At 36.3% G+C, this 23,345-nt stretch overlaps 5 protein-coding genes and 1 long non-coding RNA gene across 8 annotated transcripts; 2 read left to right on the top strand and 4 right to left on the bottom strand.

The window, feature by feature from the left end:
* Window positions 1–3,717: 3,717 nt before the first annotated feature.
* LOC147793780 (uncharacterized) lies at window positions 3,718–4,408 on the top strand. The gene is made up of 2 exons (XR_015412179.1): window positions 3,718–4,001; window positions 4,075–4,408. It is a non-coding gene; the product is annotated as an uncharacterized LOC147793780 (long non-coding RNA).
* Window positions 4,409–4,927: 519 nt separating this feature from the next.
* On the top strand, window positions 4,928–8,120 carry LOC111778171 (uncharacterized). Its single transcript, XM_023657856.2, has 4 exons — window positions 4,928–5,270; window positions 5,344–5,404; window positions 5,499–5,643; window positions 7,705–8,120. The coding sequence occupies exons 1-4, from the start codon at window positions 5,057–5,059 to the stop codon at window positions 7,957–7,959; spliced, it is 675 nt and encodes a 224-aa protein (XP_023513624.1). The 5' UTR covers window positions 4,928–5,056; the 3' UTR covers window positions 7,960–8,120.
* A 1,938-nt stretch (window positions 8,121–10,058) lies between these two features.
* On the bottom strand, window positions 10,059–12,832 carry MIPS2 (myo-inositol-1-phosphate synthase 2). The gene is made up of 10 exons (XM_023687902.2): window positions 12,388–12,832; window positions 12,222–12,290; window positions 11,999–12,134; window positions 11,663–11,910; window positions 11,346–11,572; window positions 11,129–11,244; window positions 10,858–11,034; window positions 10,554–10,742; window positions 10,412–10,474; window positions 10,059–10,326 (listed from the first exon to the last, which is right to left on the bottom strand). The coding sequence occupies exons 1-10, from the start codon at window positions 12,573–12,575 to the stop codon at window positions 10,207–10,209; spliced, it is 1,533 nt and encodes a 510-aa protein (XP_023543670.2). The 5' UTR covers window positions 12,576–12,832; the 3' UTR covers window positions 10,059–10,206.
* Window positions 12,833–15,157: 2,325 nt separating this feature from the next.
* On the bottom strand, window positions 15,158–18,519 carry AAT (aspartate aminotransferase). Its single transcript, XM_023695325.2, has 10 exons — window positions 18,123–18,519; window positions 17,683–17,902; window positions 17,474–17,567; window positions 17,271–17,374; window positions 16,783–17,031; window positions 16,596–16,709; window positions 16,398–16,481; window positions 15,911–16,081; window positions 15,683–15,796; window positions 15,158–15,481 (listed from the first exon to the last, which is right to left on the bottom strand). Exons 1-10 carry the CDS (start codon window positions 18,257–18,259, stop codon window positions 15,341–15,343), a joined length of 1,428 nt encoding a protein of 475 aa, XP_023551093.1. The 5' UTR covers window positions 18,260–18,519; the 3' UTR covers window positions 15,158–15,340.
* Window positions 18,520–19,841: 1,322 nt separating this feature from the next.
* LOC111776826 (heavy metal-associated isoprenylated plant protein 23) lies at window positions 19,842–20,843 on the bottom strand. The gene has a single exon (XM_023656212.2). It carries the CDS (start codon window positions 20,561–20,563, stop codon window positions 20,096–20,098), a length of 468 nt encoding a protein of 155 aa, XP_023511980.2. The 5' UTR covers window positions 20,564–20,843; the 3' UTR covers window positions 19,842–20,095.
* A 133-nt stretch (window positions 20,844–20,976) lies between these two features.
* LOC111810776 (DNA-directed RNA polymerases II, IV and V subunit 8B-like) lies at window positions 20,977–23,098 on the bottom strand. 3 transcript variants are annotated; one of them, XM_087121818.1, is made up of 5 exons: window positions 22,915–23,098; window positions 22,711–22,843; window positions 22,430–22,587; window positions 21,362–21,456; window positions 20,977–21,224 (listed from the first exon to the last, which is right to left on the bottom strand). In XM_087121818.1, the coding sequence occupies exons 2-5, from the start codon at window positions 22,781–22,783 to the stop codon at window positions 21,110–21,112; spliced, it is 441 nt and encodes a 146-aa protein (XP_086977944.1). In that variant the 5' UTR covers window positions 22,784–22,843; window positions 22,915–23,098; the 3' UTR covers window positions 20,977–21,109. The 3 variants fall into 3 exon arrangements, with proteins under 3 accessions (XP_086977944.1, XP_086977938.1, XP_086977945.1); XM_087121812.1 differs by having other exon boundaries at window positions 22,711–22,816; window positions 22,915–23,097; XM_087121819.1 differs by having other exon boundaries at window positions 22,951–23,085.
* Window positions 23,099–23,345: the final 247 nt, after the last annotated feature.

Below are 23,345 nucleotides of genomic sequence, written 5' to 3'. Positions count from 1 at the left end.
TTTCTTAAAAGATATACAAACAATCGGACACCTTTTTTCTTGTCTTTTCTTCTTGTTATTTTGCATCAAAATATGTCAATTTTTTTACATGCTTCTCTAGGTAGTAGTGTTCTTAATTTCTTTGGTATCAACCCAAGTTCATGATTGTGTCACGTATCATATCTTTCTTTCATCGTGCGATATTGATCTAATGGGTCTTTTTTATTTTATTTTATTATTATTATGCTTGGTTGGGATTTAGAGCATTGGGAATGGAGAGGACCCCATATGTCCCTCCATCTGAAATTCAAATGTTAAAAGAATGGAAGGTGAGATAAAAGTAAAAAGGGGTTTTGTGCAGGCAGTACTCTTTCTCTCTTTTGAGAACTGTTGCTGTTTCAAACCTTTATTTGTTTGCATGAAATGGAGGGATACCCAACAAAACCCTTTAATCTCTCCCCTTTCCATATCAATATCAAAAACACAAACACATTGATTGATATATCATTATCTTTTTCACTTCAATCATACCCATCCTCACAACCTTTCATTTTAAATTACCCACAAATCCCTTTTCCTTTTACCCAACAAACTTCCATCCTTTCTCGTTCATACCCAGTTCCCAAGTTAAGCAAAGACATATAAGATCGTGTTTTCAACCATACTCAAAACATGTGAGATCTCATCTTGGTTGGAGAGAGAAACAAAACATTCCTCATAAAGGTGTGGAAACATCTCCTTAATACACGCGTTTTAAAACCGTGAGACTGATAACCATATATAATGGGAAATTTGTGGAGTTAGTAGAAAAGGATGTGACCTTTTGATCAGCCACTTTGGTTAAGAAATGGGAAGCCACGTTTTGTGGTGTTGAAAACTAATGGGAAGTGTTAGACATAGGAAATGGGTAGAGAAAGAAAGAGAGAGGGTGTAATAATGGTGATAGCAATGATGGTGTCTTCTTCTGTTTGTATAAACCCACAACATAATTAAAGAGAGAAAGAGAGAGAGAGAGAGAGATGAAGACGATAATGTCAAAGGGTGAAACAGTGAAAAGGCAAAGGGCAAGGCCAAAGGGCATCTCAAAAGAAACTCTCCAATTTTGAGCCTAAGTTTGAAAAGATACACAACTTTTGTTTGTCCCCACTCCAATGCATGCCCCTCTTAATCCCAAACCAAACAAACAAGCTGACAAAGTTTTGAGATTAACTAAGGAAATTAAACTTATCCCTATAAATAAATTATTCAAAACATAATAATAATAATAAAAATAAAAGACAGAGAGAGAAAGTCAATTATGGCCTTATATTCCCCTCCTCCACGTATATATATATATATATATATATATCTAATATTCTCAGATTTTCTTGTCTGCAATCACCCAATTTTGTTCTAAAATAATCTTTTCTTTCCTTTCCTTTCCTTTCCTTTCCCACACTGTTCCTTTTATAAATAAAAAAATGAGAGAAATTTGTTAATTTTTTAATTAAAAAAGTACTTTTCAAGTCCATTCATGATCACCATCATGATTAACAGCTTGTTTTAAATATAATTCAAGACGTTGAGATTAATTGAATCGCTTTAAGGATGGAATATTTAATATTTTATTCATATTTGTATGATACCATACAGAATTATTGGTTTGTCTCCAATATCAATGCAAAATTCACAATAACAAATTAATGACATTTGAAATTAGAGTTGTTGAGAATCCCAAATTAACAAGGCAGAGGGATATGAGTGCAAAATTTATGTCTATAACCTAAATATGGGTAAGGACAAGGAATATTCCTTGTCCCCGCCACATTTGCTTTATATGTTTTTTTTAAACAATAAATTCATATAATATAGTATTTTAGTTGTATTAGGAAGCATAGGAATATTCACTTTTAATTTAATTTTTTTTTTTTTAAGATTCTTTTTTATAAAAAGACTAAACATGTTTTTTTTTTTTTTTTTTTTTTTTTTTTTTGTGAATTTCTCAGAGGTAAAAAAAAAAAAAAAAAAAAAAAAAAAAAAAAAAAAATCTTTAACTTTTGAGGAAATGGAAAATCAAATGAAAATATCGTGAGGATTTTTTTAATTAAATTATAAAATTTATCAAACTAAAAAAAGAAAAGAATGCTCAAAGATCTAACTCCATAACCATAACTTTATATGTTTAGCTTATCAACCACTAAAGTTTTAGAATTTTTTTTTTCAAATTTTGATGAAAATTACAAAAGTATGATTTAAGGGAAAAAAAAAATGAAAGAGGAAAGAAAGGGCAAGTAAACGACAAAACTTTATAAAACAAAATAGTCAAACACAAAATTATGTTTAAGAATCTTAATTATTGAAGCCTTTTTAGAGTTAGGGTGAGCTAGCATGAGTGATTTGATGTAGGTGGTTTGTCCATGGCTTTAGGTTAACCTTTTTTATTCACCCATATGCAAAATAACTCAAATATAAACTAATATTATCATACTCAAAAATAGCCCACCAAAAGTTAGTAAAACAGATGTAAAAACAAACCCGCCTAGCTCGCCCAAACATGTACGCTACCCGTCGTCTAAACCTAGTATCGCTCGAACCAATTGGACAACCTGTCGTCTAAGCCAAACTATAATTATGAATGTTAGGTAGATAAGGTCGATTAATGACTTCGACATAAGCTATTTAGGCCGTGTGTAGATGAGTACTATATATCCAATTTTTAGTTCAAACTGGAAAACAAAGTTCAAAGCTCCCGAATGAAATGATTTTTATAAAAGAGGGCCAAGAATTTATTTTATTATTCATATAATATATTTATAAATATATTCCAAATCAGGATTTCTCGAAGCACCACTCAGAAGAATATATTATTTTTCTTCTCCTCTCTTTTGTTAAAATGTTTTTATTATTATTATTATTATTATTATTATTATTATTCTATATTCCAATAATTTAGCATCCAAACAAGCTAAAATATTTGTACGAACTTAAATTTCAAATTATATACATGGGCTGTATATCATTATTTTGAGATGCGTATTGTAAAAGAAAGCATCAAATAGTTTTGAGAATAATATACAACCATATCTCAATCGAGCTAGATATATGCTGTCGAGTACAATGCCAAGATAGAACCGAATATCAAATATATATTGTACTTTTATAAATAGTAACGTCGTTGAGTTGGAAAAAGTACAAACCAATCTCGTTATCTAAATCCAACTTTGCATCTGGGTGACACAACGTCTTCTATCTAAAAAAAAAAGGTGGGATGAAATGTTTAACTAGTTTTAGCTAGTGATCTCGATGGCTATGGGATAAAAGAATCTCGAATAACAAAACTTCTTTATGCACTATCAATTTATTGTCGACTAAAGATACTCAAATTAATATCGCATATTATGATCTAACATATTAATTAAAGTAGTGTCGAGTGAGATGAATGATGAATTTGTCTATTAATATGTTTTCTCAATGTTCTAGGGTTATAATACTACTGGACATGACAACGAGAGTTAGAAACTACTAGTAAGTTATTGTTCGCTTTGACTTATTATAGTATCGTCGTCAGCCTCATAGTTTTAAAATACGTCTATTATGGAGAGAGTCTAGGCTTCCTCCGGCAAGTGTCTTGTTGACGGGGTTGATGGAGAGGGGAACTTAGTAATCCTTATTTCATTTTTAGCGAAAAGAGTTCGTGGGTCCACGAGAAACGAAATGATATTTTGGTTGACAAGAAGTGGAATGGCATTGTTGGGAAGATGATGAGATGGGGGAGAAAGAGCAGGTATGACAGAAAAGTAGTATTGTATGTGACATTTGCAAGCAACGTGGAGGTTTGGGATTTAAATTAAAAAAAAATTGGTCAAAATTAAAACAGAAGATGACACAAAAGTAAAGACAGGGAAGTCCGTCCAAGCTCCCAGTGGTCCTTAAAACAACAGAATTTGGGGTATTATGAAGGAAGCGAGTGGCAATGTTTTGATGGGCTTTATCCATTTTTCTTCTGCACCTCATGCTTTCAGCTGCAACCGCCAAGTTGGACCGTAAGTACATCATCATCATCATCATCATCAGACCTCTCCCTTTTGTTCTTGAAGTTTGTTCTTGTTCACGTAGAATTTGAAAAGGAATGATGAGTGGATCCACCAGTTTGGAGTCAAATAAAGAAGAAACGGAAGATTCCGCCATTGGAAACATCGACCAGCAACCTGCCAACTGTGATGGGGAAGTTTGGTTTGAATGTACCTAGCAGAGAATGATCGCATGAAATTATAGTCCACCAAGAAATAAACCGTGCCTCAGACAAAGAGCTTCCATTTCTCTCATGCCTCATCTTAGTGCGTTTGCCAGATTTATTGGAAAATGCACTTAAAACATCAAATGTTTTGTGTCGGCTTTGGACTAAAATTCTGACTTTCTTTATTTATGCATCAACTCAACCTTCCTATTTCTTTCATGCTAACTTCAAAGTAGTTTTACTTTGAGTCGTCATAAATGGTATAAATTGTGTACATTCGTTTTCCGCAACTCAATCATAGAAATTTCATGGTTAAGTGTGTTCTATTTAAAGCAATTGTATGTTGGGTGATTTTCTAAAAAATTTCTTAGGATGCATGCGGAAAGAACTCGTGTTGGTCTGTGAAGAGTATATAACATGACTATGTCATAGAGGAATGTCGAGGTTATCTGAATTTTGGAAGCCCTCATTCATGGAGCAAAAGCAAAGGCGGTTAATGGGCCTATTTTGTTGTTCACTATGAAAGCCTAGTCCAATTGAACCTAATTTTGGGCCTCCTTTTTACACGAATTTATGGATCTAAATGTTTTGAAGTTTTTAGTGCAACCAAGAACATGGATGTTTGTGTGGCCTCCTATCTTCAAAATTTCAATGTGAATTGGACCTTATCAGTTATGGTTTTAATTAGTCCAACCAAGAACACGTTAGGCGTTAGCGTTCACTTGTCCACATGACCGAAGCGTGTAGGTTGGATTTGAGCGCTTTTTCAAATTTGCCCCAACCTCCTCACCCCAACTCTCCAACATCGTTAACTCCTCTTGCTTTGAACTCTCCGCTCACAGTTTCCTCTCATCCCCATCAATGGCTGCCACCTCCAATTCGCTCATCTCCTTCACCAATACACCATCCCTGAACAAACCCAGATGCCTCCTTCCTCCACCAACCTCTGTTTCCTTCTTCAGATCTCCTTCTCTTTCTTTTCCTTCCAATAAGCTTCCCACTGTCCGCTGCTCTCTCAATGCCGACGTCCACGCCGATCCCATTGAAGGGAAACTAGATGTTCCCATTGAAAAGAGTGAGCTCTCTTTCTAATTTGAAATTGAGGGTTTTTCTTGTTTTTTTCTTATCTGATTTGATTCTCTCCTCAGGGTTTCCTGCTTTTCCTACTGTCATGGATATCAATGAGATTCGCAATATCTTGCCCCACAGGTATTCGTTAAAATTCCTTGTGTGTTTGTGAGTGTATGGGGTTTTGAAGATTCTTGTATTTCTTTCTTATGCATTGTGTTTTGTTCTGCTGTAGGTTCCCGTTTCTTTTAGTGGATAGAGTGATTGAATACAATCCTGGGGTTTCGGCTGTTGCTATAAAGAATGTTACTATTAATGATAACTTTTTTCCTGGGCACTTCCCCGAAAGACCCATCATGCCCGGTGTTCTCATGGTTGAGGTAATTTCTAAAGCTTTAAACTGAAATTGTGGGATTAAGTGGAATTGTTGATCTGTTTACTCTCTGTGAAATGAACTCTTTTTGAATTTATGAATTATAATTACAAACAGCAAAAACTTTTAATATTTGGATAGAAATGGAGTGGTGAGTGATACTAAGACTGGGGTTTGGATGTCAGTGAAGTATGCACCCCGCCTTCATGGAGTAAAAGGGAATCACTATTTTGTTCCCTACTCTGATTGGAGACAAGTAGTTGGGTGCAGTTTTTAATTAGCTTTTGTAGTTGGGTTTCTCTTTGTTCAGTAATTTGTAGTTGGGTTTCTAGTTGACCAATAAATCTTTGATCGAAAATTAATTGGATTTTGCATTTGTTTCTTGAAACATGATCCTTATTTGTTAGTTGTTAATTTTTTTAATGATAAAGAAACTAACCCTTCACTGATAAAGGAGGCTAGCCAAATAACGAAAACCAACTATGAAAACCAAAAATGAAACCGTGCGAACTCTATTTCATGATAGACTTTCAAGAAACAAATGTATGGAAGGCGTGAAGATTAAAAAACATTGGATCAAAGAGAATTCAAAGAAAAATCAGTTGAGGAACTTTTTGGAAATTGACTTGCACCATTTCTGTGTCACTGTGTATTCAACAACCTCTCCATTCAGAGATAACCTGCATGAGTCTGCCTTGTTTCAAGGACAAGCTCAGAAATGTTTCCTAGTGTTGAACACGAACCAATTTCTCTTCTGATTAGTACCTAAAGATGGTAATAGATTGTGGCAATCAGGAATTTTTGGAGTCAGAACTTCGAAAACGTGGTTTACCTATGGAAGGATTTTTTTTGCTGGTTTCCATGTCCTATTCATAGGAGGAAACTTCTCGCACAAGGTTGGAAATTGGAAGGTTTCTTTCTCAGTTTAGTTGATGATCATTTAGGACCTAAGAACATGAAGGATGAATTCCTTTAGCGTTGATGAAGAGGATGAAATCCTATTTTGCTTGAGAATCTTTTCACTCATCTGCGAAATGTTTCATTTACTGTTTCTTTTGATGAATATTCTGTGAACTGTTTTGAGAAATTACTAATTGTTTGAGAACAGTTATCTTTGCACTTGGTTGCAGTTTTGCCACAAATGAAAATTAGGGTGGATTGGTTGACTGTGAAGAGAGGTTTTTTCTTTTTTTGATAAATTAGTGTCTGTATAGAGGATTTGCAGCTTATTAGTATATAGTTGGGATATCAGTGTTAATACTCTGATGAGGCATTTAGAGAATAGGGTAGATCAGTTATTTCGGCCATTTCAAAGTTTATAGCCCCGCTGTTCAGGTACGTGCGCATCATTTCGTAAATGTTTTAGAGGTGGTTGTGACCACCATCTTATTGCCAACTGAATGAAACGTTCTTTTGTTCTCTACCGAATTGAGTAGCTTAGGACATATGATTTGGTATCTGTAGACCCTTCCGACATTAAGGCAATGGTAAAGTGACCCTCACCTAAGTCATCTTGAACGGATGCTAGCTTTTTTGACCTTATAGGCTAGTCCTGCAAGTTTGTTGCCAAGAAGGGAACTTTGCTCTAGCCTTGACCAAACAGGTTAAAAGGGATAGTTTTCACCAAAATCATGAAGTTGAAACTGTCACTTAGAATTTGAAGGTTGCTATGAGCCTATGATTGCATCTTTGGAGCTTGATATCCCTCTCCTATTTAGTTTTTAAAATGGGTTATCTTATTTGTAACTACTTGAAGTCATTTGTAAGTAAACTCTATTTGCCGTGGAGTTTTGCATTTCGGTGTCTCCATGTATATTTCTCCTTGCATCTCCTCGATTTTGTTTTTCATGCTCTTCATATAGATCGAGTGTGTGAGTTGAGTGATCCTAACCGGGGCACTGTTGATGCGAGGAGAAGACCTTAACATATTATAGTCACTCTCCCATTGAAATGAGACATCACTGTCGGAACAGGGGACTTGTGTATCCATCCTTCATTCATTAATATCCCTAGATATGATGTCCTTGTTGTTATGGTACATAAAGCTCTCTCAATGCTCGGTTTGCAGGCAATGGCTCAAGTAGGTGGTCTGGTTATGCTGCAACCAGAAGTAGGAGGCTCTCGCGACAATTTCTTCTTTGCTGGAATTGACAAAGTAAGGTTCCGCAAACCCGTGATCGCGGGGGACACATTGGTCATGCGAATGACTCTTGTTAAGTTGCAGAAGAAGTTTGGAATTGCGAAAATGGAAGGGAAGGCATATGTCGGAGGCGAAGTCGTGTGTGAAGGAGAGTTCTTGATGGCCATGGGCAAGGAAGAATGACCATTTCTCCCGACTACCTCGGTTCGGTATGTACCAATGCTTGTAGTTTCGATTTGGTTCTTTTGTTTGAGATAAGAATTTGAGAGTTAGGATTGTTCCCTTGAAGGAATATAACTGTGTGAGATCCCATTGAAAGCTATAACATTATGGACTTCTTCAAATCTATTGTTTCAAACTTCATCCTAAAATTACTGCAAAAGAAAGATGAATAATATACAAATTAATATCAAGATATCAAAGTCGAGTAGTTAGGCCTATCCAATGTAATTATCTTAAGTGAAACATTGGAATGATTATCAAATCAATTTATTCAAATTTATTAAATTTCAAACATTACTTGTATCTTCCTTCAATAATTCAATTCATTTTAAACTCTAAATAATAAATTGCTTCAATCATTTAATAAATATATATAAATATCCTATCCACACAAGGAAAATAGTATAAAATTGTTTTCTTATATATCAAATACTATATAATCATGTAGCATAAGATTAAGATGTGGACTTGTCTTCTTCCATCTCATCATCCATCCAACGGCCCACATTTGTTCACTCCCTTTCTCTCATGAACCCTTCAAATTATCATATCAGTTTTTAAAAAAAAAAAATTAATAAACTAACTTCAAAGACTATACATTTAGATACATTTTGATTTAAAATTATATTTTTTGAAAAAAAAAACACAAACTTGTAACATACCCTTTTTTGTTTGTTTATAATGATTCATTCCCCTTCATCTTCTTATTCCATCCCCTGCCTCTGTCTCTGTCTGTGTGTGAAGATGTTACTAGGGAACCCACGGCCGCAGATTAAGAGAACGGCGAGTGTATCGAGAATCACGGTGGATGTCAGGCAGGAAAAGGGTCAACAGCCGTACGATGATCAAAATCCGGACACCAGAGAAATTTCTGGTCTTGAGCATGATGTGATGAATTACACCTTTGCCTTCGCGTCACCGAGAGGCCGGAGAAGTCTCTCCCACAATTCTTCTCTTCACTTTCTACGTACTTGCTCCTTCTGTCAACGCCGTCTCTCACCCGCCCGTGACATTTACATGTACATGTATGTATGAATCAATTATATCCATTTTTCTTATGTAACCCTCCATAAACTTGATTTTTAGTTGTTGATATGCAGGGGAGATACTGCTTTTTGCAGCATGGAGTGCAGACAGCAGAGTATGGAACAAGAGAAGTGCACTACTGCCGGCGGCGGTGGCAGCCGAGCTAAAGAAAGATGAGACTGTGGCGGCGCTTTAAAAGTATTGTATTTGTTTGAATGTAAAAAAGAAAACGTGCAAGTTTGTGCCATCACAAAAACAAGGAACTTATTATGAATCTTGCTTCTCGAACTTGTGAATTTCATATACATAAACTTAAAAGCTGACTAACGTTTTTTTTATTTTTTTGTTCCTTTTCATTCCATCTTTTATGTTCGAGTTAAAAAATACGTTTGAGTGTGTAACAGCTCAAGCCCGAATTAGTTTTTTTTTAGATTTTGCTTTAAAAATAATTTAAAACTGATCTAGTAGGAAAAGTTTTAAAAAAATGGGATAGAATTTTTCAATTTTTCAATATGACCAGTAGAACCAAAAAGTTGAAAATGGAAGTGGACTCGGGCCTAAATAGGCCTCGAGCTTACCAGGTTAAGGCTAACCCAACCTTGAGCCTAGCTACACACTTGGATCTGGAGTCCAATCCAACCATACTTAGGGCTCAAATAGGCCTTAAGGAAGCCACATCTTGGGCCAATCCGACCCACACACTTATGCATCAAAGCGTTTATGATAAACAGTGTGCAATTTCCCCCTATCTTCTTAAGTAAGTAAATTGGTAAACGAACAACATGCATCACGGATACAATCATTACAAAATTCCAAACGTTTTGGAAGAAATTTTTAAAGTCACTATCAAGCAAGTGGTACTGGTAAGGAATCCTTTTACCATTGTGTTTGGGCATCAAAAGGTATAGCATTTGGCCATGGACCACTTCTATTGTCTTCTTCACTCAAATTATTGGTCACATTTTGTGGTGTCAGATGTAAAGCCCATTTGGATTCCTTGGAAGTATAGGTTCCTTATGAAGAACACAAGAACATAAAAAACACAAAAACCTATTTATTTATAAATATCAGTAATTCCATTACAGACATGGCTTCCCCAAAAGCCCAAACTAATTGCATACTTTTCACAAACTTATACACCAGAAAATCAATTAGCCTATCAAACTCAAACTTCCTCCCACTTCACTTGTACTCCAAAATCATGTTGTTCTCAGGTGCCAACCCAACACAAGCTCTCATTATATTCTCCAGCATCGCACGCTGCTTCGACAGAGCGTTCACCACGGGTGTGCCTGGTGGAACCTGTTATTGCCATTTTCGAGTCAGAAATACGTTCAACGATGAAAGTTCATGATTTCAGAAGGCAAGTGATTGTGTAAAAACTTACAAGAGGAGCCTTTGTAAGGTAACTGAGGATGGTGGCCACAGGGTGGAAAGAGTGAAACTTTCCCTACACAAACCCAATTCAGTTGCGTTTTAGAGTCATTTCAAAATGGCAAACAAAAATGGCTTAGAGAATCAAAACTGACCTCTCCTTCAGCCTTGAATTGAATACGAGTGCTGAGTTCAGCAAGAAGAACCAAATCGAGTATGATAGGAGCGGCTAAGAGAGAATCCTCGCAAGTGTTGTGCAACACTATGGTGCTTTTCCCACCCATGAATATCTCCGAGGTGTACTCATCCATGGCCCTCTTACTGTCCCCCACGTAAGGAACATACTGAAAATTTCCATTCCAAAACCAGGGAGGATTTAACAAAATTTCATAACTTTCAACAGTTCATAAGATATTCATGTCTGTATTCACAAATCTTCGGAAATCTTAAGGATTATACCTTGATGACCACCACATGGTCAGGGTGCTCGCCAGGCTCAAAGAGGATGCCATTGCTGGAGACCATGTCATCCACAACATTACTCTTTGAGATCTCCTTGGATCTGAATGTTTGAGGGGCTGATAGGTTCATTCCATCGTTGTTTCCCAGATGGTTGTAGCTCACTATAGATGTTGGCTGACGACAACAAAGTCCACAACATATTTTTAAGAACACCCAAATTTTTATGACATGATCAGATCACAAAGTTCAATTAACAGAATCCAGGTACCTTAATACCAGCACCAACAAGAAAATCTACAAGCACAGATTTCATCTTGGTCTGACCACTCTTAAAATCATCCCCTCCAATCAAACTATTTCTATGAATGGCTAAGTCAATCAACCCTGTTAACAAGATCCCATGAATTTCAGTGAATTCGGCTCGAAAAGGAATTGAAAAAGGTAAAAAGTAGCAAGTTTTATGGAAGATTAAGAAAAAGGGGTACCTGGGACAAAAGTGTTCTGTGGGCTACCATTGATGAAAGGGACATTTTCAAGGACACAAGCAATTGCATAGAGGGTGGAAGGAGATATCTCCGACTCGTTTTTGTCCACAGAAGCCATAAGATTTTCTATTGTGTCATTTAGCCCCACAATCACATTACTGTACCTCTCTGTGTTGGCAGTCCACAGCACTACAACTCTGTCCACTTTACTCTTCTCCTTGAATTCCCTAATAAATTAGAACACAATCAGCTTATTATTATGAAAAACTTCAAATTTAAGATTTTGAACTGACATATACTAAAAAGGTATATATTACCTAATATCCTTAATGATTTGCTGGACTTGTTCTTTCTTGGTGCCTTTTATAACGTTATTGGCTCGTGAGGTCTGATTCGCAGCAACAAAATCAGGATCAAAGATTCCAGGTAGAGGAACCATGGACTCCATGTAGGGTCTCAATTGCTTTTGCAGATCAATATCAAGGACCTTAGATCTGGCCATGGCGTCAGCCAAGTTCATGTCACTTATGTCCCACCCTCCAAACACAATATCATCAGGATTAACCTGCCACATATTTAAAGCATAAAACAATTACTATAACCTCCAATGTTTTTGTTTTAAAAGCAGATATTGAATGTTCTGATGTAATTACCATGGGTAGGAGGCTCTTAAATGGAGCATAAATCTCCTCGCCATCAATAGAGCCAACTCTGATGGATGATGCTTGCGTTAAAGAGCCAAAATAATTGGCTTGTTGAACTTTATCCTTGGTTGCCCAAGAGATTCCTCTGAAAAATAGGACCCATCATCCACAATATTATATTAAAACTATTTTTATATAAAATTGAAGACCAAAATCGAAAAGGAAAGCTTACTCCCGGTTGGCTATGATGCCTGCAGTAAGAGTAGAGCCATTATTTCCACCCCATCCAACGAGCATCATCCTATCAAATTCATAAGTAAGAACACAAAGAAAAGGAAGAACACAAGAAAAACAGAGAGAGAGAGAGAGAGAGAGAGAGAGGTTAAAGAAAAGCAAACCCTAATTTGGGGACACGGATATCGGTTTTGAATTCATATTGAACAGATTTGGGCTTAACGATCCACTGATAAGTCCCGCTTCTGTTCTCATGAAGGAGCTCAGTAGTTTCGTAATTGTACACGGAATGAATCTCATCATGGGTGTACTTAACATTGGGGGATTCAACCTTAAAGCTGTCGATAAACATTATAGCCGACCGAACAAAACTCAGTTAGGGCAAAGAAGAACAGAAAGAGAAGGAAGAAGAAGAAGAAAGAAGAAGGTGTGTTCCCTTTTTCTCGGCTGTTAACACCTCCTGTTTCTTTCTTTCTTTCTTTTTTCTCAATCGCTCAACGAAGCCTCGAGAATGTTGGTGCGGTGCTCCCCGCTTGAAGCGGGAGCTCCGGATTTATAGAGGAATTAGGAAGGGCGGAATGGACACGCGTCGAAAGATGTGGTGGCGGGGGGGGGGGGGGGGGAAGAGAGAAAGAGACACCCCAGTAGTGAATGGTGATGATGTTGTGGGTCGTCGCGCTCCATGAGAACGGAACAGAGCGTGAAAATGGCGGAATATGCGAATGAAGGAGATAACTGTAAAAAGGTACTTTTTTTTTTTTTTTTTTTTCTTTTTCTTGGGTTAGGGGTCCCGTATGGGTTACACGTCGATGAAGAAGAAGAAAGAAGGTGTGGAAGATGACGTTTAGGAATGGACTACAGGAGGAGGTTGTGGACCTCAAAGCTGCCGGAATGGAACAACCCATCGTCTTCATGTGATAGGAGGTTAGCCTCCTCATCCAGCATTACTCAATTATGCTTAAATTCACTCGTTAAAATATAAAATTATTTATGAGGTTACTCCGATTATCTCTATTTTTTATGGAAACTCGAAGAGAATTTTATTAGAATAGAAATTGAAACTGGAGATAGGAACAATTACGAACTATCTCTTATAAAACTTATATTCTATCCAATTAAAAATTACATAATTATTTTTTTATTACCATTTTTAAGCATATTCTTTTCTATCCAAAATCACAATTTTTGAAAAACTTTACTTTGACCATAGAAAAAAAAAACTAACAAAAATAAAACATTGAATGTCACATAATATTATCATATAATTTTGTAGAAAAGAAAAAGAACCGTAAGGTCCCTATCCCAAAATTGAAATTGGAAAAAAGTTTTTTTTGGATGGAAATAGAAATTTCGTCTTATTTTTAAAAGTCCCTACATGAATTTTCTTTTACACCTTACCATCCACGTCTCATCTAAACAAAATTTTGAAACTTTTTTTTTATTTTTTTTATTTTAGTAAAAGCAGTAAACTCTATTGAAAGTTAGACAGATTGAGCTGGGGAATCAAGATAAACACAGTGTAATGCCTTATGCTCAACCCAAACTCAACAAGTGAGTCGGGAATTGAAACCCAAATTCTATACATCGTGACTTATTACATAATCATATTATTTACTTGTCTCAAATTACTCACAAGAGTGAAGACTATTTTCATAAACCAATATGGGTCATTTTAGCATGTTTGTCCTCACTCAACATGAAATTGTTTTAGTTAAACCACCTCATTCGTATAAGTAATAGCTATTCATATCACTCTCATTTGCACGTAAGAGTAGAATGATTATCATTTACAAGTTTAAAGACAAACGGGTATTTTGAAAATTCAAAAAAAAAAAAAATTGGTCCAAATTTCCATGTCCACTTATATTCTATAATAAAAAAATCAATTTATTTTTACTTTAAAAAAGAAAAAGAAAAAGAAAGGAGTGAATATACATAAATGCCCCCGAAGAAGGAAGTTATCATCTGGTATGTGCCACTGCCTTTCAACCTCAAGTGGTCACACCCTCCTGTCCTGAGTTGTCTTTTCGATCATAAATTGCATCAAGTGGAGTTCCAATAAAGCCTAATTGCTTAATGGTGAAGCCCTTCTACTACTACTTGTTGATTGGCCATGCATGGGGGCGTCCCATTCATCTTCAACTTATGGTGCTGTTTAATTCTTGAAGATGGTATACAAATCAATTTTGAATAGCATCCCCCCTCTTGCATTCTTCTTAATCTTCTCTTTCATTTCTAATATTGACTAAGAGTAAGAACATAAAATGTTTAACTCAAGGGTATTTTTGGGTTTTTAAGTTTTTGAACCATTAACCAATGCAATGTCATTGTGTTGGTTGAAATCACAAATCAACCCAACATCAAAACGTAAAAAGAGTAATTTTTTTAAGAAAGAATTCCCTCTTCTTTTTGTCTCTCACTTTCTCTCACGTCTCAAACCTTCTCCTTACTTCATCCATGGCTCCACCAAAATTAAAAAAAGTGTAAATGATAGTTGGGAAGACAGAGAGAGTGAAGAGGACTGTGGGTACCAATTGCCTCTTGGCAAACTCTCCGCCATGCCCTTTGAGTGGCCACCAAATGTTTCATTTCATTTTCTTCTAATCCACCCCCACCTATTCCACGTCACTCTCGAGTCCCTACCCCGACACCCTACATACCATCCACAGTATTTCTCGTAATTTTCATACGCACACATATATAGTTACCACGACTTCTATGCATACAAATAAATAATCGTCTCAAGTCTAAATGGTTACAAAAGGTCCCACAATGCTTCAGACAAGAATATTCGGAACACACCCAACCCGGGCTGGTGAGCTATGAATGGATTGAGTTGGGTTGGGTTGGGTGAATAGATGAGCTTCTGGATTGTTGGGCTTCTAAATATATTACACACTCAATTATCTCAATCCTCAAAAAGTTCAATAAAGATGAATAAAACTAATGCTTCCCATTTCAATGGGTTGGCATTTTTTCGAACAAATGTTATTGATTTGCATTGCTTTATTTCAACACAAACACTAGAATACAAATCTCAGCAGATAAAATTATCAAACTGAATAGAAACTAACCATTGAAGGGCTTGTCGCATTATGTTCCTTACATTAGTAATTGTTAAACAGGAACAGCAGGCCTCACTGCTTCAAGTGCTTTCTTGATTCTCTCCACAGCATCCTGCAATATACTGAGGGATTCAGCGTATGAGATTCGAATGCAGGTGTCGTCACCGAATGCATCCCCCGGAACTAGAGCAACCTGAAAAAACAGCAGCAGATAATGATATTACACTGAAACAAATGGTATTAGAAACAAATGAACTGATACACAAATTTTATCAAGAAGCCACCCGATTGGAAATTTGGATCAATTCAATCTCCAACTAAGATGGGTTTGAATTTTGGAAGAACAATGACAAAAATGATAATGAAAGATGTGATGATTTCTGATGAACTTTACCTGGCCCTTCTCAAGCAGATATCGGCAAAGTGACTCTGAATTGTTGATTACACCAAATCCTTCAGCTTCAGCTCCGTAGTAAGAGCTGAAATCTAGGAAGAGGTAGAAAGCTCCCTACAAAGAGTTATAGAATCTTCAGACATTACAATAACAACATCAATTATAAAAGACAAGATCGAGAAGGGTCGACAAGGAATGCGCGAAACAAGAAAATGTTGAAGTTGGCACCTGAGGTTCTGAAATCTTGACACCTGCAAGTTCACCAAAGCTTTTGACCAAATAATCACGACGTTCTCGGAATGCTTTCACCATTGTAGCAACAGCTTCACCCCCAGCATAACCCATTCCTAGAGCTGCAACGGCTGCTTTTTGGGATATGCTACTGGCTCCTGAAGTAGACTATCATAACAAATATACAGAGTAAGCTGAAGATGGAAAGAAACGTTCTGACATTTAACAATTCCATCAACAGATTGCAGCAAATTTTCTAAAAAGAGGAAGTGAAATTATTGCATAAACATGTTGGTTCTTGTGGCTGAGTGACATAATTCAATGTCTCAAGTAAAAGCTAAAAGATTTCCACTAGGCATTCATCCTTTACACTTTATGTTGCCTAGAGGCTTCAACACAATAAGCAAGAATTGAAGAACAATTGAAGATTGCCTTACCAAGCTAAAAGATGTAAGAGATTAGAAATACTAAAGTTTTAACATACCTGACTCTGGATTTTTCCACATGCAGAAACAAAGTGCTTAGGACCAGCAATATATCCAAGTCGCCAACCAGTCATTGCAAAGGCCTAAAACATTACATCTTCAAATGTTAAGCAATCGTGTTGCAAAAATATGGAAATCAGAAACGAAGTTTGACATAGCTGGTAGTAATAAAGATCAGAAAACAAAATTTCATTTACCTTAGAGAACCCATTAACAGTCAAAGTCCGTTCCCACATGCCTGGTAGAGATGCAAAGCTTGTATGAGTTGCTGGAGCATAAATTATGTGTTCATAGATTTCATCAGACAACACCTGCAAGAAAGTAAAGATGATTTAAGACAAACAGTCCAATAAGTGAAATTCAACACAGCTAAAGAAACCTCACCAGAAGTCTAGGATGTTTAGCGACAATTTCAGCAATCTTTTCCAGCAATTCCTTTGGGTAAACTGATCCTGTTGGGTTGGAGGGAGAACAAAGAATAAGCAGCCTCGACTTCTCCGTGATCTTTGCTTCAAGAAGCTTTGGATCCAAGAGAAAGTTAGCCTCAATACTCGTTGGAAGAATCACAGGAGTTGCATCAGCCAGCCTTGCCATTTCTGGGTAACTTACCCAAAATGGAGCTGGAATTATAACCTGAGGGGAAAAGGATAGAGTAAATACATCACAGACATGGCCACAATAAAAGCCAAATGAACAATTCTACAAATGGATCGAGCCCCATTACACTATATTGGTATTGGTATTGGTAAAACATGGCTTATTGCCTCAATATTTCCCCAAGAATAAGCACGTTGAATCTAGATTGAACTATAACCTCCTGTCAGATTGGCATGGAGCTATTACATTCATCACAAGATCAAGAAAACCTTTACCTCATCCCCTGGAGAACAAACAGCAACGACGGCTTGCAGAATACTTTGTTTGGCTCCATTACTGACCAATATTTGATCTGGTGTATATGAAATCCCATTCTCCTCTAGAGACATAAAGAGAACCAAGAGCTTGCATCATAGATATGAAGCTAGTATACAACTCAACCACATCTATAAAAACTTGTCCTATAAACACAACTAACCTTTCAGCTTATGGCAAATTGCTTGGCGGACTTCCAACGTTCCTGCATTGGGCGTGTATCGAGTGTATCCATCCCTAATTGCATTGATTCCAGCCTAACATTCAATTGGCGGTAACAAAATCAACTACCACATGTAGAAATGTGAAAACATACAAGCATCAAAAGAAAGTTAGAACAACAAACAAGGAAGTTGTAGGTTAAGATAATACCTCAACAATTGGGGCAGGTGTATCAAAATCAGGTTCACCGGCAGCTAACCGAATCACAGGTACACCAGCTTGCACAAGAGCTGTAGCCTGATCGGTTATAGCCACTGTCTTGGAAGGCTTTACAGAATTCACTCTTGGGCTCAAAGATATGTCCACGCTGACATTGTCAGAAACATGCCCAGCCATTACTGGCTTCACTTTCTTAGTATATTGCACAGACCTATTATCAAACGGAAAGCTGTAAGGGACAACGAAAAAGAGAGATAACAACACATTCCCAGCAGTTATAATGGCAGATAAAAATGACCCAACACAACGCAGCAGAAGAATTCAAATTACAAACTACAAAATCACACAAACACTTGGTCAATGAAACAATTTGATAAACCATCAATGGAAAGGGATAAAAAAAGAAGAAGACATAAGCAGGTAGAGCATACTTGAGGGACGGAGCAGGAAGCCGGGAGGGGAAAGAAATAGATCCAAAAGCAGTGTCTGAAGCAGAATCAGCTCCAGGAAATTGGTATCTGAATCCGAGACGAGAAGGATTAGGTAAAGTGTGGAGGGAATTAGCCATACCAAGAGGGAGGCGTCCCGATTCTGTAAGGAACAAGTAAAAGAAAAACTGGAAAGAGGAAGGGGGGAGAGAGAGATTTAAGTACCGAAAAGCCGCGATGAGAGATGAAGAAGATGAAGGAGGAGGAGAAAAATGAGTAGGTAGAGGAGAAGGGGAGTTGGTGGAAATGGCGGCTGTCGGAAATTTCGATCCAAAGGCGGAGTTAGGTAGCGCTGGGTAGTTGCCGTAGTTGAATTCAGACGTCAAAACGAACCCAATTTCTCAAATCGATTTTATATATATATATATTTTTTTTTAAGGGTTAAAATACGATGAAAATTGACATAAATGGGATAAAATATATATATATATATATTTGGTGTAATAATAGATAATACTACCAAGTCAATTTTTATCTTTTATTTTAATGAAAAACAATTTCAAAGAGTAAAAATATATTTTTAAAAATAGTAAAAATTAAAATTTTCAAAATCTACCTCCGTAATTGAGATCTACTTTAAAATTCGAGGGACATTTGTGTACTTTAACGTTAATTATAAATAATTTAGTCCAATTTGTAAAATTGTTTAAATATAAAAATAGAGAACAAACAAAACATGACGGTTTTCTCAAATACTAAATTAAAATAAAGAAAAAGAAAAAAAAAATGATTCCATTAGATTTCTCAATTTGGTATTTTTCAATCTCCACTATACTAAAAGTCAAATGATTATAATTTTATTTTTATAGTTTTAGAGGTTAAAATTGTATTCTTACAATTTGATAATTTTACAATATATATTTTTTTTTATCAAATTATATGAATTAATTATTGTGTTTTAATCTATATAGGTTAAATTTTAATTTTTCTAAATTCCCATTGTAGTTAAACTCAATACTAAAAAAAAATACAAAAATAGTTTAAAGCTCGGCATAACAAAAAGTATACATATATATAAAAATATATATTCTTGAGTGGGTGAGTAAGTATTACTATTTAAATGTTCTAACCAACGTCATTATTTTTTTTTTAATTTTTTTTCTACGTTAGTCTGGATTCAAATTCTTGACTTTTTAATAAAAAAATACATACCGATAGGGCTTTAACCTACCTTTTGGAATGCATGGATGCTATCAAAATAAATAAGCATGATCTCGATGCATCAGAAACATACTTCGAGCTATAATAACTTATGACGATGCAAGTATAAATAATAACCTAGTATTTTTAAAATACATATACATAAAAGTGATGTTTTTAGTATTTCTCCAATTTGGATCATAGAATCCGAAATAAAATTTCAAAAATATATTTGTCAACCTACATTCACTAAACTCGATAAATCCAAAAATATGGGTAAGTTTGAAAATAACAAAATAATTCAAATATTAAAAAAAACGATGGATTTATTTCTTCGTTGAAATAAATAATATTGTTAATATTGTAAAGGGGTGAAGGATATTATTAATTGACATAGATATAGTATTTAGAACATAGTATTAATTTATACATAATCCAAGTGTCGCATAAATATGAGGTTTGAAAAGTAAAGAATATAATTCAACCAATCAATTTCATAGCCTAAAATAATATAAATTTTTATTTTAAGAACACACTTTACGCTGCCTTAGATTTTGAGGAAAATGTCAGAAAATGCAAGAAAATAATAAAAAAAAAAAAACACACAAATAAAAAGTTCAAAAAGACCAAAAGAAGCCAAAAGTTTATTCTGCCGGTATCCTCACCCAGCCAGTGTAACAGACAAGAAAGCTTTGCTTTTTTTTTTTTTTTTTTTTTTTGCTTCAAATTTTTATTAAACTCTAAATAAAACAGAAAAAGATTGGTTTTTTTTTTGGCTACACGATGGAGCAGGCATTCGGGTTATCATCACTGAACATGGTGACAAAGGAAGGGTCTTCAAACTTGACAACAGAGGATGCCACAGCATTGTCCTCTACATTTCTGACATACCCAGGAGGGGCCTTCTTATCATAAGCTGGAGCAGCGTAGGGATGCGCCACTAAATTGTAGGGCACATATGGCCATATCTCTGCCTTTTTCCCTGTCGACTTTGCCTTCTTCAACACTTTGCTTGCTTCCACATACCCTGTCACTGTCACCTTCAGCTGCTTTCTGTTTATCTTCACCGATTTCACTCCTCGTAAGGAAGACAGGGCTTTCTTCACTTTAAGCTCACACCCATCGCAATCCATAGCCACCTTAAGCTCAACGGTCTGCAACTGGTGGTGCTTATTGTAGCGTTTATGGCTAATGCACATCAAGTAATGCTCGGATCCATACTCCAACGAACCCCCAACCCCCATTTTCAATCTCTCTGCCACCACACACTATGATTCATCCAATTTATATTACAACAGGAAAAGAAGAGGAAGCTTCGTGATTGGAGAGCTTTAGCATACAATCTGCTTTCCCTAAAGTGAGATTTTAAAAGCCTTTTCTCGTCGGCTTCTTTGCTTTCAGATACTAACTTGGAAATTGTTCAACTTTCGTCCAACAAGTAGAAGTGGAACATTTTTTATTTCTTTTAGTGATGGAGCGCATTGAAAATATGAACATAGATAATTTGCAATGAGTACGTCAAAGCTCTTGTGCTAGAGAAACCTCTCATTTTATATATATTTGGAATCTAATTCTTCATGTCCCCCACTATCTATTCTTCAACTTTCATTGTTTTTGTAGCTTCTCAATTTGATTTTGCCATTGATATTTATAATGATTGTAATAAATGCTCACAACATTTCGTATTTTAATTATACTGCTTCACACAAGCTTACAAATTAAAGAAGGCCTTCAATCAATTCATAAGTTATCTAGAATTATAATTGATAATTAGGAGAGATTGTTGAGGTTCATGTGAGCTTTCGGAGGAGCAAGAACATGTTCTGATCTACCCTGAATTTGGCACAGTGGAGGGGATCTCCCTTCAACATCATTTGAAGTCCTCCAAAAGATGCGTAAACCTCTCTGTAAAATACACCCAATTCCGACATCAAAATATGTTTTATGAATCGAGTTAGAATCATGCATAAAGTACTTCCACTTAAACTTTTAGGAAAATCAGCAGCAGAAATGGGTGAGCAAAATCATGGCAATTCACTTACACTTTCAAGTCTGATCCTGAGCCTTCATCTGCGAGTTTGTACAGCTTCCCATGCATGATATACTCGAACTTATCTGCTAGTGATTTCTTCCCTTCCTGCAAACTTAAGTTTAGTTCAAAAATATTACTCCTGCTACTACAGATTTCAATTATGTTCACAATCTTCACAGCTGAAGTTACGGGTTTTTGCTTGATATTAGTGCCTACTCGGCACTTCCCATACTAAGAAACATTTGCATAATTTTGTTTTTAGAACATAAAGCTGTTTGCTTGTAGTCACTGTTCTGTTATTTACTTTTTGAAAAGTTTATAGAAACGGTGAGATCCCACGTCGGTTGGATAGAGGAACGGAGCATTCCTTATAAGGGCGTGAAAACCTCTCCCTAGCATATGTGTTTAATCTCCCAAAAGGGGAAGCCCAAAGATGACAAAATCTGCTATCGGAGGGTTGGGCCATTACAAATGGTATCAAAGCCAGACATCGAGCGGTGTGCCAGCGAGGACACTGAGCCCCGAAGGGGGATGGACACCGGGTGGTGTGTCAGTGAGGACACTGAGCCCCGAAGGGGGGTGGACATTAGATAGTGTGTCAGTGAGGACGTTGGACCTCGAAGAGAGGTGGATTGTGAGATTCTACATCGATTGGAGAGTGGAACGAGTGCCAACAAGGACGTTGAGCCTCGAAGGGGGATGGATTGTGAGACCCCACATCAATTGGAGAGGAGAACAAAACATTCCTTATAAGGGTGTGGAAACCTTTCTCTAGGAGACATGTTTTACAAACCTCGAGGGGACGCCCGGAAGGGAAAATCCAAAGAGTACAACATCTGCTAGCAGTGAGCTTAGGCTATTACAGATCGTTACGTAAAGTCCTTCTAATTTCAGCATCAGAGAGATTATGAAATCATTGGTCATTTCTTTTAGAATCTGTAAGATACATATGGATGCAGATATCTAGCAGCAAGGTGTTTCCGAGTGTTCTTTTAAACAATGAAGAGACATGGAACGACTACCAGATAGCACCAAGATTGTATGAAATTCAATTAAACATTGAGGGGAGAAATATTACTTGACCACTATAGCTGGTAACAGGAGCTCCATCATAATTCAGCGTAGGAGACAGGACCATCAGAATCTTGTCACCTTCATCAATTGGATATATCTCTGTATTTACATCCAGCAGCATATACATGGAAAGCTTCTCACTCCGTGCTTCAATTCTAGAAACTATAAGAACAATTTTATGCACCCAATAAACATCATATCAAATCATTCACAGCAAAGTCAAGATGGTGCAGAAGTTACTGTCTACAAAAGAATGGAGAGCAGTTACAAGCTTCATGAAAGTACCTTTATCATACTTTTTACCATCTGGGTTGACGCACTTGACCTTGAAAATATCATCAAATAGAAGCTCCGCCATGTTTATGGAGAATTTACTCCTACAAATGCAAATCTGAAAGCCAGGGAAAGAAGCCGCCAACTAAAATTGGGAATGAAAAAACTCACTCAACAGAGACACAACATTACATTAGATGGAGATTTGGAGAATACCAATAACAACAAGAGAGTATAAAATCACTGCGATACCGCAAGGAGGCAAGCAGCTCCGGAACGGGCAGAACAAAGACGACGGCGGCGGCACTGAGCTGCTGAAAGGAATAAGGATGAGCCGGTGTGAAAAGACGAAGAAGGGGAGTTCGAGAGAGTGAGAATATTGAGTAAGATGAAAGGGTTTAGGGTTTAATGTATATTTTAATTTAATTATCTTGGAAAAGTTACTCTTGTCTGTCTCAATGATCAAGGACCTATGATCCTAACTTAAATCAGTTGATATGGATCTTTTATCATCAAACAATTTCACTAGTAGCACAATCATATAACATATACATGATAGAATAATACGCATATCCTTTTGATACTCATATTGTAGTCTATAAAAAAAAATTTGGTGGTGATATGAAATAATGTGATAGTTATTGAAC

Source organism: Cucurbita pepo, chromosome 1 (assembly GCF_057944985.1).
Source record: "Cucurbita pepo subsp. pepo isolate OVF chromosome 1, ASM5794498v1, whole genome shotgun sequence".
In the NCBI taxonomy this organism is placed as follows: Eukaryota; Viridiplantae; Streptophyta; class Magnoliopsida; order Cucurbitales; family Cucurbitaceae; genus Cucurbita; species Cucurbita pepo.
This window is presented reverse-complemented; position numbering and strand designations above follow the sequence as displayed.

Bases quoted from the DNA above. Each gene is read 5' to 3' on its own strand.
- LOC111778171 (XM_023657856.2), top strand. From the start codon at position 5,057: ATGGCTGCCACCTCCAATTCGCTCATCTCCTTCACCAATACACCATCC. The intron at 5,271-5,343 runs GTGAGCTCTCTT...TTCTCTCCTCAG, and splicing joins AGATGTTCCCATTGAAAAGA to GGTTTCCTGCTTTTCCTACT. The intron at 5,405-5,498 runs GTATTCGTTAAA...GTTCTGCTGTAG, and splicing joins CGCAATATCTTGCCCCACAG to GTTCCCGTTTCTTTTAGTGG.
- MIPS2 (XM_023687902.2), bottom strand. From the start codon at position 12,575: ATGTTTATCGACAGCTTTAAGGTTGAATCCCCCAATGTTAAGTACACC. The intron at 11,911-11,998 runs GTAATTACATCA...AATATGTGGCAG, and splicing joins TTAAGAGCCTCCTACCCATG to GTTAATCCTGATGATATTGT. The intron at 11,245-11,345 runs GTACCCCTTTTT...TCTTGTTAACAG, and splicing joins ACAGAACACTTTTGTCCCAG to GGTTGATTGACTTAGCCATT.
- AAT (XM_023695325.2), bottom strand. From the start codon at position 18,259: ATGGCTAATTCCCTCCACACTTTACCTAATCCTTCTCGTCTCGGATTC. The intron at 17,568-17,682 runs GTATTATCTTAA...ATTGAATGTTAG, and splicing joins CACCTGCCCCAATTGTTGAG to GCTGGAATCAATGCAATTAG. The intron at 15,482-15,682 runs GTAAAGTTCATC...CTGTTTTTTCAG, and splicing joins ATCTGCTTGAGAAGGGCCAG to GTTGCTCTAGTTCCGGGGGA.
- LOC111776826 (XM_023656212.2), bottom strand. From the start codon at position 20,563: ATGGGGGTTGGGGGTTCGTTGGAGTATGGATCCGAGCATTACTTGATG.
- LOC111810776 (XM_087121818.1), bottom strand. From the start codon at position 22,783: ATGGCGGAGCTTCTATTTGATGATATTTTCAAGGTCAAGTGCGTCAAC. The intron at 22,588-22,710 runs GTACTTTCATGA...TTGTTCTTATAG, and splicing joins TGGTAAAAAGTATGATAAAG to TTTCTAGAATTGAAGCACGG. The intron at 21,225-21,361 runs GTAAGTGAATTG...TGTATTTTACAG, and splicing joins TCAGGATCAGACTTGAAAGT to AGAGGTTTACGCATCTTTTG.